This window comes from Martes martes (genome assembly GCF_963455335.1).
Source record: "Martes martes genome assembly, chromosome: 17".
Classification (NCBI taxonomy): Eukaryota; Metazoa; Chordata; class Mammalia; order Carnivora; family Mustelidae; genus Martes; species Martes martes.
The window spans coordinates 57007812-57025564 of record NC_137905.1 but is presented as its reverse complement, the minus strand read 5'-3'; the positions used below and the strand labels follow the sequence as shown (position 1 = coordinate 57025564).

At 56.9% G+C, this 17753-nt stretch overlaps 1 protein-coding gene across 4 annotated transcripts; it reads left to right on the top strand.

Moving 5' to 3' along the window:
- The first annotated feature begins 2233 nt into the window (after window positions 1-2233).
- Window positions 2234-14936, top strand: HSPBP1 (HSPA (Hsp70) binding protein 1). 4 transcript variants are annotated; one of them, XM_080828705.1, is made up of 8 exons: window positions 2234-2556; window positions 2875-3172; window positions 5027-5231; window positions 6969-7193; window positions 10006-10161; window positions 10277-10373; window positions 10910-11021; window positions 14643-14936. In XM_080828705.1, exons 2-8 carry the CDS (start codon window positions 2969-2971, stop codon window positions 14715-14717), a joined length of 1074 nt encoding a protein of 357 aa, XP_080684831.1. In that variant the 5' UTR covers window positions 2234-2556; window positions 2875-2968; the 3' UTR covers window positions 14718-14936. The 4 variants fall into 4 exon arrangements, with proteins under 4 accessions (XP_080684831.1, XP_080684828.1, XP_080684830.1 ...); XM_080828702.1 differs by having other exon boundaries at window positions 2326-2556; window positions 2878-3172; XM_080828704.1 differs by having other exon boundaries at window positions 2465-2609.
- The last annotated feature ends 2817 nt before the right edge of the window (window positions 14937-17753 follow it).

Below are 17753 nucleotides of genomic sequence, written 5' to 3'. Positions count from 1 at the left end.
CCCAACACAGGGTCTCCTCCATCCTCACGCGGGTTTCCATATAATTCTACATCCCCGCTAGGGCACATCCCTGGGTCTGTACTCGGATGGATCTCCACAGAACCCAGGACTCCCCTGTATGAGGTACTCGAAGGTGTTAGGCACCCCTTTAATCCCCGAGTCCCCCATAAAGTGGACCCAAGAGCTTCTAGGCTCCTAGTCAACCACCTTCATCCATAAAGCTTTACCGAGGGCGACATCTGAGCTGGCATTGTTGTCCAAGTGGTGAGGGGACAGCAGCGAACCAGATCAACAAAGATCCCTGCCCTGTAGAGCTCTCACAGTAGTGGAGAAGGTGGGTGATAAGCAAGATAAGCAAAATATACCGTATGTTTTGACAATCAAGGCCAATGCTAAAGAACAGATTAAAGCAGGGAAGGGGACAGGAATTATTCGTTGGGTGGAGTATGATTCTTGATACGGTGCCAAGAAAGAGCTCTCCAGTGAGGGAACACCGAAGGAAGATGAGGGTCAGAGCTGTGTGGACAAAGTACCGACCATGCAGGGGACGGCAAGTGCAAAGGCCCTGTGGTGGAAATGTACCTGGTATATTGTGGGACCACTGAAGGGCCTGTGTGGCCGGAGGGGAGCGAGTGAGGGGGAGAGAGAGAAAATGAAGTGTAGAGGTAAATCACATACGGCCTTAGAAGCAGGGCAACCATACACCTGGTATTCTGTAGTTATTACTGGGGTCTGTACTCTGAAGTACCCGGCTGTACCTGGAAAACTGTGTGCTCACCCTACTTAGAAGGTCATTGTAGGGACTATGGATTCTATAGGCTACCTGGGGAGTTTTCATGTGGGCCACCATTATGTTATACATATATTAATATACACAATGTTACACACGATTACATACGATGGACACGTGTGTTATATGGTATTATGCATGGTAGCATGCAGTAAATAACCCAAATGAACTTGTAAAATCCCGAATGACAGTCCCCACAGATGTCCACATCCTAATCCCCAGAACCGGCGCATATTATCAACTCGTGACAAAAGGGGCTTCGCAGACATGACTGAATTGAAGATCTTGAGATGGGACGAGGGTCCTGGCTATCTGGGGGTCCTAACGTAATCACAAGGGCCCTTCAGAGGGGGGAGGTAGGAGAGTCAGAGGAGATGGGATGATGACGGGAGCAGAAGCCAGAGGGATGCAGCCACAATCCAAGGAGCGCAGGTGGCCTCTAGGAGCCAGAAGAGGCGGGCAGCAGAGTCTCTCCCAGAACTTCAGGAAGGAACACAGCCGGGCTCACACCTTGCGTCTAACCCAGTAAGAAGTTTTGGACTTCTGACCACCAGAACTGCAAGATAATAAATCAGTGGTGTTTGAAGCCCCCAGTCTCTCATAATTTAAAGGCACCAATACAAAACTAATACAATAGGGCACTGGGGGTGGGGGTGGGGGTGGGAGCCCGGACCCCTGTCTGAGGGCTAATTGTGGTCAGTGCTACAAACACACCCACAGTGCACACGGCTTCTATGTTGCCTTCCCGTTTCTGCCCCAAATATAACCTGGCCCACCCCAGGCCTAGTGGTGGGCCCCACCTGAGGGTGAGCACAGCCTTCTCCTGGCGCGGCGGGGCCTCTGATGAAGACCAGCACCAGGGGTTCTTTAAGCCCAGCTCAAGGCAAACACCTGTACAGCCCAGGCGCAGTCCCAGACCTGAACCCCAAAGGCCGCGCACAGAGTGGGTAAGCCTCGCGAAGCACCGCGCCCGGGCGTTTTGCTTCAGCTTCGGCCTTCGAGAATCCCCTCCCGAGCACCGGGCAGGACTCAGGGAGGATTCCAAGAGGGGGAGCCGGGTGGTACAGGAGGCTGCAGAGGGCCTGCAGGGGGTACCGGTTAGTTCCCTTTGACGACTGGGGAAACTGAGGCCAAGAGAGGGGTGAGGTGGGCCGACGGTGCTAACATCAGATACGAGGAGTGAGAACCCAGAGCTCCAGAAAAGACAGGCCAGGGGTCCAGGTGGAGGGGAAAAGGCCCGAGGGCGAGGGACCTGCACGACCTGCAAGGAGGGGGTGGGGCCTAACGGGGAGCGGCCCGCTCACCAGCACGGGGCGGGGCTTAGGGGAGAGGCGGGGTTAAGTTGGGAGAGGCCGAAAGGCCTAGAACAGGGGCGGAGCCTGAGGTAGCAGGGAGGGGCGGGGACATAGATGTGGGCGGGGCCCACCGAGGCGGAGCTAGACTGCGGGGGCGGGGCGTACGCCAAGACAGAGGTGGAGCTTGCAGGGAGGTCGAAGGGGCGGAGCTCATTAAGAAGCGGGATCCGGATCGGGGGCGGAGCTCAGGCTGAGCGAGGGTGGGAGGCGGAGCCGAGCCCTGTTTCCGGCCAGGTTAGGGCTTCAGAGCCTGGCACGCCGCCTCGGCCTCAGGTCGGCCCCAGGTTGGGAGGTGCTCGGGGAACTTCCGGGCGAGACTGGCGTATTTCCGGTTAAGATGGCGGCGCCCACCACAGTCAGGTGCGGGCGACTGTGTCTTTAGGCGCCGCGGCGACTCGAGGCCCGGGGAAGGTGAGGCCCAGGGAAGTGAGGTCCGCCCCGCTTTGGCTCCCCTCTTTGGAGAGGTAGGAGGAGATTTGTTGCTAAGACGTTCAAAGGGAGGACTTGTTGCTATGGAGGTAGGGCGGAGGGGTTGCTAAGAGACGGGAACGCATTTAGTGGCGATGGGGGAGGGGGTTGCTAGGTGGAGTGGGTGGGGCCTGTTGCGAGCGGGGAAAGGAGGGGCTTGGGACTTTGGGGAAGGGTCCCGTTGGGATGGAGGAAGCAGAGGGGTCTCAGGTTTGGGGTCATGAGGGGCCTCGGAACTCCCCTGAAACGTCACCTTCTCAGCAGACCCCCAGGAGTCGACCCGTCAGGACGCCAGAGCTACCTCAGCGGTGACCACCCCCTACCCCAAACACATTCTTCCCTTCACAAACCGCCCATGGCGGACCAAGGCTCGGGGGGCAGCCGCCTCCCCCTGGCGCTGCCCTCAGCCTCCCAGGGCTGCTCATCGGGGGGCGGCGGCTCCTCGGCGGGGAACTCGGGCCATCCTCCGCCCCCGCGAAACCTCCAAGGCCTGCTGCAGATGGCTATCACGGCGGGCTCTGAGGAGCCAGACCCCCCTCCAGAACCCATGAGTGAGGAGGTAAAGGTGGGGACCCAGCGAAGTCGGGGGAGGGGTGGCCCGGGCAGGGGCGGAGTCCAGGGGTGAAGGCGGAGTCGTAGGCTGTACTGGTGCGAGATGGGTTATTGTCCACTGCAGGTCAGAGCTCCGAAGTGTCTGCGAGGGCAGATGCCCGCATCCCAGCACGGCGCGGGGATGCGGAGTAGCCTCGAGGTGAAAAGGAGGAGGGAGTGTTCTGGGAGCCAGGCAGACCTGGTTTCAGCAGTATCCAGCTGTGTGACCTTGGGCATATTGCTTCATCTTTCTGACCAGCAAGGTCTTTTTTTAAAATTCAAGATTCTATTTATTAGAGATAGAGCGTGCACAAGGGGTGTTGAAAGGCAGAAAGAGAGGGAGAAGCAGGCTCCCCGCTGAGAAGGGAGCCCAAGGTGGGGCTCCATCCAAGGACCCGGGATCATGACCTGAACCAAGGGCAGATGCTTAACCGACTGAGCCAGCCGGGCACCCCTGAGCAGGGTCTTTATTTGCAAGCTGATGATAAGAGTAGTCAGGGTGCCTCATGGGGGGATTTCTGAGGAGCCGCGTGGTGCTGGTGCAGAGGCAGGGCTCCTGCAGGTAGCAGGCGGTCGTGAAGACTTAGGTTTGACTTCAGGCTTTGTGCATGGCCGACTGTGTGACCTCGGCATGTCACAACCTTTCTGGGCCTCAGTTTTTCTTGTCTGTGAAGTGGGGATGACAAAAACACTCAGAGGGCTGTCTTGGAGATGAGTAGCAATGTCTGTCTTATGTGATGTTCAGTTGACGGTGGTGGTTCCAGTGTATAAAACATCGTGGTCACCCAGTAACTTCCATGATGTCACCTTTAGGACAACGAAGTAGGAACAGGTACAGAAAGATTAGCATCTTGCTTAAACTGTTCCAGGACTTTGATTACAGAGCCCACATACGAGCACTAATAGGCCCAGTGGAAAAAGAAAATTCAGTGGCCGGCCCTCAGCTGTCATCTTACTTGACTCAATAGGCAGCATTTGGTTACCGGCCTCCTCAATCTTTTTCTTCATTTGGTTTCTGGAACAACACAGTGTCCTGGTTTTCATCCTCACGCACTGGCCGTTGCTCATCCCCCACCACTGGACGATGGCACACACCAGGGCTCTTCTCCTCCCTATCTCTGCTCACTTCCTTTGTAATCTCATACCGCGTTGAGATTTTATGCTGATGACTCAAGTTTATATTGCTAGGCCAGTAGTTCTGATTGGATTCCCCTGGGGAATTTGGAACACATGGAGACATGTCGTTGTCCCATTTGGGGTTGGGGTGGGGGGCTACTGGCATCTGGTGGGTAGAGACCAGGGGTGCTACTCAACATCTTACCATGCTCAGGACACTGGCATCTCCCCCTTGTCCCCTCCCCTGCCCCCCCCCACCCACCCACAAGCTCCCCAGCTCAGAGTGTCCGTAGAGCCAGGGCTGAGAAAGCCGGGTCTAGGCTGGATCTCCTCCCTGAGCGTCAGGCGGCCTACTCAGTATTTTACCTTGGGTGCGTAATAGAGCCCTCGAACTTAACACGGTGCAAAATGAGCTGTAATCGCTGTTCCTGCTGCTCCATACCTTCTCGTACCATTTTCCCCGTCTCCTTCTGGTTGCACTGGACAGGCCTGGGAGTCCCTTCTCTCGCACCCTGTAGCCAGTTGCTCTGTAAATCTAGTACCTAGGAAATTTTCTTGGGAAAGGCACTCAGTAGGCACCTGTTGACTGGAGGAACAGGGAGCTCTCAGATGTTGGCTCTTAAAAGGAACAAGTGTTATTCATGAATTTGTCACTGATGGACGTTTGCTTCTTGCCCTGACTCTCCTGCCCTGTCTTGTACGCCAGAGGCGTCAGTGGCTGCAGGAGGCTATGTCAGCCGCCTTCCGGGGCCAGCGGGAGGAAGTCGAGCAGATGAAGAACTGCCTTCGCGTGCTGTCCCAGCCTACACCCTCCTTGGCTGCTGAGGCTGAGCTGGCCTCCGACCAGCAGGAACGCGAGGGGGCCCTGGAGCTGCTGGCCGACCTGTGTGAAAACATGGACAATGCTGCAGGTACAACCAGGCCTGCCCGTGGCTGCCCCTTGTCTCCCTCTGTCTCTTCCCTCCTCAGCCCCACCTCCTGCTGGGGCTTCGCTCGTGTCCTTTCTCTCAGGGACCACACCACACTGTCGACCTTTTCCCCAGCCTTCCAGCCTCCAGCCTCTCCCTCTCTAGGCTGGCTGCAACTCAGGCCCTAGAAGAGACTCTCCTGTCTTCCTGCTTGGTCTTCCTGCTTGGTCCCCTTGGTCCCCTTTCTGCTTGGTTCCCTCAGGAGCGACCTTCTCTCACCCCACCCACCTGACAGCAGGTCTACCTCCTTGATGTTCTCCAAAACTGGTCATTTCTCCCTCGTCTCTTGGGAGTGCACCGTCATTGCCTAGAACGTGAGTGAGGAGGTGGTTCTGGGTGGCATGGTCAGAGAAGGCCTCCCCAGGGGGTGCCAACTGATCAGAGACCTGAAGACCAGAGAGATCGGAGAACCGCGGGGCTGTGGTTGAGTGGGTTAGCGGATCAGCTCTGGAAAAAGCATTCCAGGCAGAGGGAGTGGCCAGTGCAAAGGCCCTGAGGTGGGAACCTGCCTGGTGTGTGTGGGAACAGCAGTGAGGCCGGCGAGGCAGAGTGCAGTGAGTGAGGGGCTGGAGGTAGATGGTGCCGCTGGGTGGAGCCTTGCAAGCTGACGTAGGCACCGTGGGTTTTGTTCTAAATGCTGAGGAGCCCTTTGGAGGGGCGTGCGGTAGGCATCGAGGGTGTAGATGGGTGTTCCCTGGTTCTCTGGATGTTTCCTCTAAGTGGAATCGTAGACTCTGAGCTCTTGTGGCTGGTCCCTGAGTGTGGCGTTTTCAAGATTCTCCGCCTGTGGCCAGTCTGGGAGCGTTATTCCTTCGTGTGGCTAATGCCCCGCATGTTTGCCTGTTCTCCGCTTATGGGCACTTGGGTCCTTTCCCCTGTGGTTATAGAGAATAACGCTGCTGGGAGCTTTGGTTCCTGCTCTCCGGGATTTGGGATATTTACATCACAGTGGACCTGTGATAACTCTGCGTCTATCTTTTTGAGGAACTTCCAAGCTCATTGGTACCACTTTTTTTCTTTTTCTTTTTTTTTTTTTTACACAAAAACAGGTGGAGGGCCGTAGTTTGCCAAGGCCTGGTCTAGGGGAGGTTCTGATGGTCACAAGGACTGGGGGGCAGCCCTGGCATCTAGTGGGCTGGAGTCTAGGACCCCAACCTCCCACGTGCTGGCGATTTGGAGACACACTGGCCTTGGAGGGACCCCCAGTTGGGCACTTGACGGGGCCCGCCTTTGAGGCAGACGCCCCTCCCCGGGAGCCAGCCTGCCCTGCTGCATTCGTGTGTGAGGGCTGCCGTAGCCACAAGGGCTGAAACAGAAGCGTATTTTCTCAGGGTTCTGGAGGCTGGATGTCTGAGATCCTGGTGTGGCCGGGGCTGGTCTCTCCTGGGTGCTCTCTCCTTGCTTTGCAGGCAGCTGCGGGTCTCTCTGTGTCCTCACACGGTCTTCCCCGTGTGCCCGTCTGTGTTCTCATGTCCTCTTAGAAGGACACCAGTCTTACCAGGATCAGCACCCACCCTGGGGGCCTCACTTGACCGGGATGATCTCTTAAAAGGCCCGGTCTCCGGATACAGTCGCATCCTGAAGGGCTTGGGGGTTGGGGCTTCAGCAGGCGAGTGTTGTGGGGGGTGCAGAGCTCAGCCCATCCCAGCTGGACTCTCACGGCCCCTCTTCCTGGCACAGACTTCTGCCAGCTGTCGGGCATGCATCTGCTGGTGGGCCGGTACCTGGAGGCGGGGCCCGCGGGGCTGCGGTGGCGGGCAGCGCAGCTCATCGGCACGTGCAGCCAGAACGTGGCGGCCATCCAGGAGCAGGTGCTGGGCCTGGGTGCCCTGCGCAAGTTGCTGCGGCTGCTTGACCGGGACGCCTGCGACCTGGTGCGTGTGAAGGCTCTCTTCGCCATCTCCTGTGAGTGTCTGGGGCAGCTGGGGAGGGGCCGAGGGGGACGGGCCATACTGGCTCGTGTGTTCCCGTCTGTGCTGGGCGTCGGGGTTGGGGTGGAGAGCCCGTCAGCCCCTCACCGGCCAGAGAGTCAGATCCTGAGGACACGGGAGCGCCACTCAGCTTCCTGTCAGGGTCTGTGGCCTCTGCGCTGTTGACGCTCCCTGTGGTGAGGAGGGGCATGGCCTGTGCGTGGTGGGGTGTTGAACGACAGCCGGCCTGCACCCGTTAGAGAGACCGGCGGCTCTCACTCCTGCCGTCTCCTGGGGAGCAGGTGCCGCGACGGGATGATGCCAGTGCCTATGGGGCCCTCTCTGCCAGGCCCCACGCCAAGCCCTGTGCGCATGTTACCTTGTGTAGTCCACGCACACAGCCTCTGAGGTAGGGAGACCGGATCCACGTGGTGGAGGGACCCAGTCGGGTCACCTAGGTGACAGCCCGGGGCACCCTACGGAGTCCTGCGGTTGTGAGGTGTGGACCCAGGCCGCGTTCTTCACCATGATTCACCGTGAGCTGGGCCCCCGTCTGTGTGTGTCCTGTGCTGGGGGCCCCACTGGACTGTTTCCTTCTTCTTTTTTTTTTTTTAAAGATTTTTATTTATTTATTTGACAGAGAGAGCCACAGCGAGAAAGGGAACATAAGCAGGGGGAGTGGGAGAGGGAGGAGCAGGCTCCCTGCCGAGTGGGGAGCCCGACGCGTGGCTCGATCCCAGGACCCTGGGATCATGACCTGAGCCGAAGGCAGACGCTTCACAACTGAGCCACCCAGGCGCCCCGGACTGTTTCCTTCTTAAATCAGCTCTACGGGGATAGAATTCACGGGTTATGCAGTTCATCCTTTGAAAGTATACAATTTAGCGTGTTCTGTAGGTTGTGATCCCTGTCCACCTCCAGGACATTCCCATCCCTCCCAAAAGAGCCGCATTCCCATTAGCAGCCCCTCCTCACGCCCTCCCTCCAGCCCCCGGCAGCCACCAGTCTGCTTCTCGTCTCTGTGGATTTGCCTGCTCTGGACGTGTCCACCACGTGGCCTTTTGTGTCTGGCTTCTTTCACCGAGCTCGTGTTTTCCGGGTTCATTAGCCTGTACTGACGCCTCATGCCTTTTTATGGGTAAATGATAGGTCATTTCTGAAGGGGCCGCATCTTGTTTATCCGTGCATCAGTTGCTCAGGGGGTGTCAGGCGGTTTCTGCCTCTGGCTGGGTGGCAGTGCTGCCCTGAACCCCGTGGACAAGGTTCTGCGTGGACGTGTTTTCCTTTCTCCTGGGTGGGCGCGCCTGGGGTTGGAGTTGCCAGGTCCCATGCCAACCCCGTGGTTCTCTGTTTGACGTTGGACGAGAACCCATTTCTTCCACTTCCAGTGTTTGTTTTTGTTGTTGTTGTTTTTAAAGGTTTTATTTATTTATTTGACAGAGAGAGACAGGGAGAGAGAGGGAACACAAGCAGGGGGAGGCGCAGAGGGAGAAGCAGGCTCCTGCGGAGCAGGGAGCCCAATATAGGAATCAATCCCAGGACCCCGGGATCACGACCTGAGCCGAAGGCAGATACTTAACGACTGAGCCCCCCAGGCGCCCCACTCTCCCGATGTTTGTGACACCGAATGCGTGGGGGGCGCTGACAGATGACCAATTTTCAACTCTCTGGACAGCAGCTGGGTGTCCTGCAGTCCCTTTCTGGTCCATTCTGACACTGACTCCTGGGGGTTGGCACATCTCGGGTTAGGGGCTCAGTTCCATGAGATGGCCCCTGGCTGGCTGAGTCCCTAGACTATGCAACTCTTGATCTCCGGGTCATGAGTTCGAGCCTCACGTTGGGTGTGGTTTAACTTAAAAAAAAAAAAAAGTTTGGGCTTCGTGTACTTCTTAGTTACTGGGCATATACTGGGTGTTCCCATGACCCCCTCCTCAGGTTCGATAATTTGCTAGATCAGCTCCCAGAGCTCAGGGAAGTACCTGTGTTTGGTGGCTTATTACAAAGGCTACAGATGAACAGCCAGATGAAGACGGGCATAGGACGAGGTCTAGCAGGGTCCCGAGCATAGGCGCTTCTGTCCCTGGAGTCGGGGCACACACATGTGTTCACTAACCCAGAAGCTCTCCAAACCTCACCGTTTAGCGATTTTAATGGGGGCTTCCTCGTGGAGGCATGATGCATCATGAATTCCACTCCCGTCCCTCTCCTTTGGAGGTTGGGAAGTGGGGCTGAAAGTTCCAAGTTTCTAATCCTGGCTTGGTGTTTCTGGTAAGTAAACCCCATCCAGGAGTCCGCCCACAGTCCCCTCCCTGGAATGAAAGATGCTCTCATCATCCGGGAAATTCCATGGGTTTCAAGAGCTTGGTCTCAGGAATGGAGGCAAAGACCAAATATATATTTGTCATGTCATGGTGGCCCTGGAAAAAGAACAGAGAGGCTGGAAAGGAATTTTGGCAAGAGTGAGAGAAAGAGGCCCAGAGTGGGTGGTATCTGGAAAGTCACGTCCAAGAGTCAGGAGACAGATGGACAGACAGACCTCCGGTGGCTCAGCCACAAAGGATAGACAGAGGACTCAGTTCCTCAGAGGTACCGGGAGCCAGAGTGGGATGCGGGAAGGATGGGGCAGACTTTTCTTGTAATAGCTGACGTTAATTACACCTCAACAAAAAACATGGAGAGGTTGACGCTTACGAAGCCCAGGCTGGTCGAGGTTGATAGGGTGGTAAGGGTGGCAGGGGTGATTCTGCTGTGGGTGCTGATGGTAACCTCAGGGCCCCTCCCGCTCTCACCTCCCCACCCCACCCCAGGCCTGGTCCGGGAGCAGGAGGCTGGGCTGCTGCAGTTCCTTCGCCTGGACGGCTTCTCGGTCTTGATGCGGGCCATGCAGCAGCAGGTGCAGAAGCTCAAGGTCAAGTCGGCGTTCCTGCTGCAGAACCTGCTGGTGGGCCACCCCGAACACAAAGGTGGGGCGGCCAGGGCAGGGGGCCCAGGGACGATCCCCAAGGGAGGGCAGGGGGAGGGGAATGCCTGGGGGAGGGGTGTGGACTGCCCCTCTGACCCCCAAGACCCTTCCCCCAGGGACCCTCTGCTCCATGGGGATGGTCCAGCAGCTGGTGGCCCTGATCCGGACCGAACACAGCCCCTTCCATGAGCATGTGCTTGGAGCCCTGTGCAGGTATGCTGGGGCCTCCGAGGGGGCGAGGCCTGGGGCCAGCGCCCCCACCTCTCGGCTGACACCACTGGGCTCCAGCCCCGCAGCCTCCTCCCCTCTAGGATTCAGGACTCGGGGGCTTTCCCGCGGAGGGGGCAGGAGTCATTGTGCTGGCCCTCCCCGAGCATTCCTTTCTCCTCACATGTGGGGGGCTGACCTGGCAGCCTGGGCAGAGGCGGAGTCTCTCTGACCCCACCCCCCCCCCCGCCCCCGCCGCACGCGGGACCTGCACATTAGCATCTGGAAGAGATGACTGAACAGAGCAGCCATCGAGCAGGTGGCAGCTCCCGTGTGCAGAGTGACTGCGGGCCGGGCTCTGTGCCGGGCGTCTTGTGTACACGTCTCCCCGTAGGCCCTGGGGTGGGGTGGGGACAGCGTGAGGTCTATACTGCAGATGGGGAAACTGAGGCCGAGTGCGGGGAACCGTCTCACCCCGGCTCCTGGGGGAAGGGCGGCTCTGTGCAGAGGGAGGCCCAAGGATGGCTCTCCTGTCCCCGCAGCCTGGTGACAGACTTCCCCCAGGGGGTGCGGGAGTGCCGGGAGCCCGAGCTGGGCCTGGAGGAGCTTCTCCGTCACCGCTGCCAGCTGCTACAGCAGCATGAGGAATACCAGGTACGGCGGGGCCTCGGGCGTCACACTGTGCGTCGTGCATCTGTGTCCTGTCCCTTAGCTCACGTGTTTCTCCTCCCGTCCGCTCAGCAGGTGCTTGCTGCCATTGCCCGGGCCGCGGGCCTGCAGGACGATGAGGAGCTTGGAGTGTTTGAAGGGGTTAACTGAGTCATTTGTTTATTATCCCCATTTTTTTTTAAGATTTTATTTATTTATTTGACAGACAGAGATCACACATAGGCAGAGAGGCAGGCAGAGAGAGAGGGGGAGGCAGGCTCCCTGCGGAGCAGAGAGCCGGATGCAGGGCTCGATCCCAGGACCCCCAGATCGCGACCTGAGCCGAAGGCAGAGGCTTAATTCACTGAGCCACCCAGGCGCCCTATTATCCAAATTTTATAAGTATTTACATCCCATCGGATATTTAATAATTACTTGATAAATCAACGATTAAAGAAAACCTGTTATTTAGTTAAATAGGAAGTATTTAATTAAGTGTACCGAGTAACAAAAAATTCAGATGTTTATTTTTTTATTTTTATTTATTTCTTTTTTTAAAGACTTTATTTATTTATTTGACAGAGAGATCACAAGTAGGCAGAGCGGCAGGCAGAGAGAGAGGAAGGGAAGCAGGCTCTCCATGGAGCAGAGAGCCCGATGCAGGGCTCAATCCCAGGACCCTGAGATCATGACCTGAGCCGAAGGCAGAGGCTTAACCCACTGAGCCACCCAGGCACCCCCCGATGTTTAATTAAATAAGTAATAAGTGAGAAATACCGCGGTAGATGTTCAGGTAAATGAGTAACCAACGAGCGATCCCTCAGATAATTAGACCGTCAGTGGTGAATCCGTGACAGACAGCGGATGGTTGAACTCCTGTGGACTCGTTGAGTCATCCGGACGATGAAGCGTGCGAGCCGATGGAGGGTGAAGTTCGCCCAGACGTTGGGCTGAGCCCCTCCCGGGACGTCTGCTCTGCTCAGTCCACCCCTCCGTGACACTGTTGAGTGTTTCCAGAGAGCTGTGGGCCGTGAGGAGCAGGGATGACCAGGAGAGGCGGCTGCCCACCCCAGGAGCTTGGCCCGACCCCAACACCCGGACTCATGGAAATACACGCGCCGGGATTGTGGGGTCCTTGGGGCCCCAACCCGGCCGGGGCCGGGGGGTTAGCTGGGGAGCGTGTCAGCGGCTGCTCGCTGTCCGTTCCCGGAGCTGCTGGCGTGCCAGGTCCTGGGCAGGGCCCACCTGGTGAGGGAGGCTCCTGCAAACTGACCAACACTCCTTTTTTCTTTCCTTTTTTACTTCCAAAAAAATCTTTTGCAACTTTGTTGGGGTGTAGTTGCCATATAATAAGCTCCACTTATGGGAAGTCTGCCACGTGAGAAGTGTAGACACGTGGACACACCCGTGGAAGCCTCATCCTCATCCCTCCGTCGGTCAGGGGCGGCGCACGCGGGCGCCAGGCCCTGAGCTGGGTGCCGGGGACTTGGAGAGGAGCCACGGGATCCGGTCTCAGTCCTCACGGGGCCCAGGGCTGGGGGAGAAACGTGTAGGCAAACACACCGGAGTACGTTGTTTACAAAGACACACCTGGTGTGTGTGTATACGAGCACGTGTGGTTCACGCAGTATGGGTATCTGTGTAACTTAACATCCTGTTCTGGACAGGGTGACAGCAGGAAGTTAGGCCTGCGGTGAAGGAAACAGCCAGTGAGGGGACAAGGAGGCTGGGCAGTGCTGTTCTCCGTGCGGTGCTGCATTTGCTTCCCACAGCTGCTGTCACACTACAGCAGACTGGGCGGTTTAGCGCAGAAACGCATTGTCTCACGGTTCTGGGGACTAGGAGCCTGACGTCCAGGTGTCGGCAGGGGTGTGCCCCCTCTGAAGGCTCCGGGAGAGAATCCTTCCTCTTCCGGCTGCTGGTGGTTGTTGGCATTCCTTGGCTCATCTATACGCCATGCCAGTCTCTTCACATGGCTTCTTTCCTACGTGTCTGTGTCTTGGAACTCTTCCCAGATACTTGAATAGAGGTCTGCTTTAATTTTTTTCTTCCTTCCTTTTTTTTTTTTTTTTTTTTTAAGATTTTATTTGTTCATTAGACAGCACGAGCGGGGGGAAGGACAGAGGAAGAGGGATAAGGGATACAGGGCTTGATCCTGGAACCACGGGATCATGACGTGAGCTGAAGGCTGAAGGCACACACTTAACCCACTGGGCCACCCAGGCGCCCCAAGGTCTGCTTTAATTTTAGCATAGTTGAATAATGCAAGTGGCGTGGTGTTCTAGAAGGTCATTCTATCATGACTTAGACGGCCCTCTTTTGTATTTTTGTAGGTAAACTTAAGAGTTAAATTTCATGAATCCTTTCTTGTGAGAAGGTCCTGTGGTCATGTGGTTCAAAATCCAAGATGCACGGGAGGGTGAACAGTGGAAAGTCTCCCTGTTGCCCCCGTCCCTAACCACCCAGTAGCTCCCCCAGTTCCGCGTGTGACCTTCCTAAGACAGTCTGGGGACACAAGTAAATGTGTGTATAAATTCTTCTTTTTTCTCTCTCCCTTTTGTGCAAAATCTGCCTGTCCCGATCACTTTTCTGCTCCTTGCCTCATCCCCTTTCACAACGTCTCAGGGAGGCGTTCAGAGGGACTGTGCTGTGTGTGGCTTTTCCCTGTTTCTTTTAGGGCTGCAAGGTAGGTGGCTGCTTTCGTGTCATGACCCCTCTTACTGGACACGCCGGTCGCTGCTACCACCCCGGCTAGAAGAATAACCCTTTACCTATGTTTATACGCGTGAGTGTGTCTGTGGAGCAGTTGCCAGAAAGGGACGGCTGGGTGAGGGCAGATGGAGGGTGAAGTCACAGAGTTAAGGGCTGCTTTTGCTATGTTTTGCCGAGTTGCTCTGTGTAAAAGTTGGACCAGTTGTTAGTCCCCCCGTGAGAGCCCAAGCGTCTCTCAGGCCATTTGACCTGTTTTTTCAAGCTGATCGCGGAAAAGGAGTAGTAGAGTCCGGCTTACGTTGGCGTTTCTCCCGTGAGTGAAGTTGGATGGTTTTCCCTCTCTGTGAACTGTTCATGCATATCCTGTGCCCGTTTGTCTACTGGGTGGTGGCTTTTGTGGTGGGTTTGTTAAAAGTTCTTGAACTATAAAATATGTTAGCCCTTCCTGATGAGTTGCAGATTTTTCGCCCCACACTGTTGTTTTTCTTTGGTTTTTGTTTCTGGCATCTTTTTGCCATGCAGATACCTTTTGTGTTCATGTGGTACTACCTGTGAGTGCTTCTTTCTTGGTTTCTGGGGTTTGTACCCGTGGAAGGGGTTTTAATTTTGAGGGGGGACTAGTAGGGGTTGGTCATACCCAGTTGTTAGAAGGAGCCCAAGGGGGCTGAGGTGAGGACAGACCAGTGGGGTGAGACGGCCTTGGGCGACCCCCCACCCCCCATTCTGGTTCAGTAATCCGGGCACCGGTGAGAAGAGAAACAGTGAGTCGTGGATCTCAGCTGAAGTCAGAGAACGCTGGGAGGCTTCTGGGCACGCCGTGGGGAGGGAAGAGAAGCTATCTCCAGGCGCAGAGCATGCTGGAAGCAGGGGCCCGCGGCGCACTCAGGACTCCCACTCTTGTCCCCCCCAATCCAGGAGGAGCTGGAGTTCTGCGAAAAGCTGCTGCAGACCTGTTTCTCCAGCCCGACGGACGACAGCATGGATCGGTGAACCCGGCGGCTTATCACCCCTCTCCGGGGGAAGCTCAGGCATCCTGCCTCCCCGGGGGAGCAGGGCCTCGTGGGTGTGTGGCCAGGGTGTGCCGGCCCATCTCTGCTCAGCCCTTGGAAGGGGCGCGGGGGAAGGTGCCGGCTCCCTGGATCCCGGCCCTCCCTGTGTTCTCCCTTGTGTCCACACTGTTCTTCTAATAAAGGTGTTTCTCCTCCTCCAGCTTGTTCACCATGGCCTCGACCTGCTCCCCTGGAGGGGGACTGGGTGGGAGGGGCGGGCTCTTAGGGGACCCCGGCAGTAGGTGGAGCCTGGACATGAACGTGCTGCTTCCTACAACCCAGAGCCTTCACCTCTCATCTCAGCCCCTCTTGACAGGGAGTGGGGGACACCCGTGCTTCTCATCGGCTTGTCTCCGGCTGCTCCATTTGAAGAACCCCCTCGCCCTTGGTGCCCAGGCTGCCTGCCCTGAGGCCGAAGCCAGGTTATTGCCCAGCATCCCGTGCAGAGGTGTGTCATGTGACATCAGCTCAGCCAGTTAGAGCGCCCTGCAGGGCTTCTACGGTGCTGATGCTGGGAGAAGGCTGTAGCAGGTGCACCCAGGGCTCTGTGTGCCCAGGGCTTGGGCATGGGCCTTGTTCCGACTACAAAGCATCTAGCCCTCTCCAGCTTTCTCAGAGATAGGGGCGGTGAGACGGGGCCCCATCTCCTTTCCTAAACTCCTTTTCAGTTTAGCTAAAGGAGGTTGCATCATTTGCAACCAAGGCTCCTGGCCAGTGCCGCTTTTCAGGTGAGGAATCCAAGTCCAGGGTGATTGAACGGTGGGCAGAAGTTCTTAACGCCAGGTTTCAGACAAAGCTGTGCCCCCCTCCCGTATTCTGGCTTCCTAGCGCATTCCTCTCATGTGGAATTTACCTGTGCTCCTGGGATTTGGGAGGACGTGATTTTCACCTTCCATCCCCAATTCAGGATAAATCAAAAGGCAGCTACGGGATTCCAGAATTGGAGATCCAGTGTCACTTTTATTACTATTAGTGCCAATCAGAAGTGGCTTTAGTGTTGCTTCTAATGCGAATGCCCAGCATTAGACATGGCAGACTGTCGGGTCACAGGCAGCACTGGACAAGCACAGGCCTTCCCTTGGGTGTAGCAGGCCAGACACTGGGCAGGCCGGCTCTGAGAGAGGGAGACCTGCAGTGAGCCATGATGCCCATCCAGTCTGGCAAATTGTTCTTCAGCCCCTGGGAGGGGTGGAGTGGCCAGGAGAAAGGCACTAAGGGGTTCAAGTTCCTTCATGTGGAGGTGTGAACGATGGGGAATGGGTGTTTCCACCAGACGGTTTAAGAAGCCCCTTCCAATCTTTTTTTTTTTTTTTTTAAAGATTTATTTATTAGAGAGTGTGTGCGCACGCAAGCAGGGGCAGGGCAGAAGGAGATGGGGGAGACTCTCAAGCAGGCTCCCGCTGAGCACAGAGCTCCATGTGGGGCTGGATCCCACACCCCTGAGATCCTGACCTGGGCTGAAACCAAGAGTCCCACTGTTGACTGACTGAGCCAGGCAGGGGCTCCGCCCCTTCCCATTCCAATCCGCAGAATGCTGTGGTCAGCGTGTGAGTCCTGATAGCGGGGGAGACAGGTTTTAGTCCTCAAAGCTCTTGCAGCGTCCAACTTCTTCCAGACTGACTGGGGCCTGGGTTTCGTTTGGCGGTTGAATATGGCGACCCCCCGCCCCTCAGTTCCCGAGCTTATGTGTTAAAATAATACGGCAGCTGTGCGATCATAATGGGGAGGAAAGCAAGCAAAATGCTCGGTAAGACGGAAGAACGTGACAGAGGAAAAGAGGACTCAAGGAACAAAAGGACGTGCCCCACAACAGCTTCAAGTTGAATCACAAGTAGGAACCTGGGTCCATGTTAAAACCTCGAAGATGAAAAGGTAAGATTGGCGAAACTAAGGAAACAGGACTGTGGTGGGTTGCTCAGGGAATATTTGCTCCCTCCCATTCCACCTCCTGAGAGCAGGAGACTCTCCCACCCGTGGGGTGTGGAGTGCAAACGCTGCCCCATGGCTTTGGGCATGATCGAGTGTGATGTGCTTTCACCGACGGCTGGTGGCAGACGCCCTGCGGTGCTTCTGCCTTTCCTTATGGCCTCGGTATCCTAGACACGGGAGCAGGGCCAGCCTTGCCACCCTTCACAAAGGCAGCTCGAAGCCGCGAGCCCGGCGCAGGCTGCCCAGGTGGTGACTGTCACACAGCCGTGGGCAGCTGACACAAGGACCAAAAACCGTCCCCTGCCACAAATAACCGGAAATAGCAAGGCCCGGAAGAGACAGGTGAAAATGAGCGGATACAGGTGAAAATGACCAAGATTGTCGGAGCGAGGAGGGAGAAGCGAAGACATGGGAAGGACAAGGCATAACTGGCAACCCTGAAACAGAACAACTAGTGCAGGAACATGTCCTCAACCGTACGACTCCACAAAATGTCTCATTGACACAAGAAGTCGGTCTGCGGGTTAGAACACGGAAGGTGGGTCAGGATGCGCACTCGGTCGTCCGATCCTTACAGCGGGCCTGGAACGTGGGCAAGGGAGACACGAAGCCGGGGAAACCGAATTAACAGTAAGACACGGCCCGGGCAGAGGCGTGCAGGTGGGACCCGAGTCCGCGCGCCGCCGGGGAGGCGTCAAGACCCGCGCGGGACCGGAGCGCGGAGCCTTGGCTGGAGGGAAAACCCGGTCCGGAATCCCCAGGAGCTGGACCCTGCAGCCAAAGCGGGACTATAATTGGACGAGACGGAGGAGCGAGCGGGAAGAGAAATCCTGGAGCAGGATTTCCTCTGGGCTTTGGAACGGAGTAGCAGAGAAAGGCTGGCCGCGCGCAGTGGCGGCGGCGCACAGTGGCGCCTGCGCGTTGGGTTGTCTGGGTTTACTCGGGGAGAGACCGTTGGCCCGAAGCAGCGCAAGCGCGTCGGCGCTGAGGGCCGGCGGGGCCGGAGGCGGGGGAGGGGCCGGGCCTCTGCGCGCACGCGCACTACTGG

Excerpts from the sequence above, each read along its gene's own strand:
- HSPBP1 (XM_080828705.1), top strand. The coding sequence starts at position 2,969 with ATGGCGGACCAAGGCTCGGGGGGCAGCCGCCTCCCCCTGGCGCTGCCC. Across the intron at positions 3,173-5,026 it reads CAGAACCCATGAGTGAGGAG|AGGCGTCAGTGGCTGCAGGA; the intron begins GTAAAGGTGGGG and ends CTTGTACGCCAG. Across the intron at positions 7,194-10,005 it reads GGCTCTCTTCGCCATCTCCT|GCCTGGTCCGGGAGCAGGAG; the intron begins GTGAGTGTCTGG and ends ACCCCACCCCAG.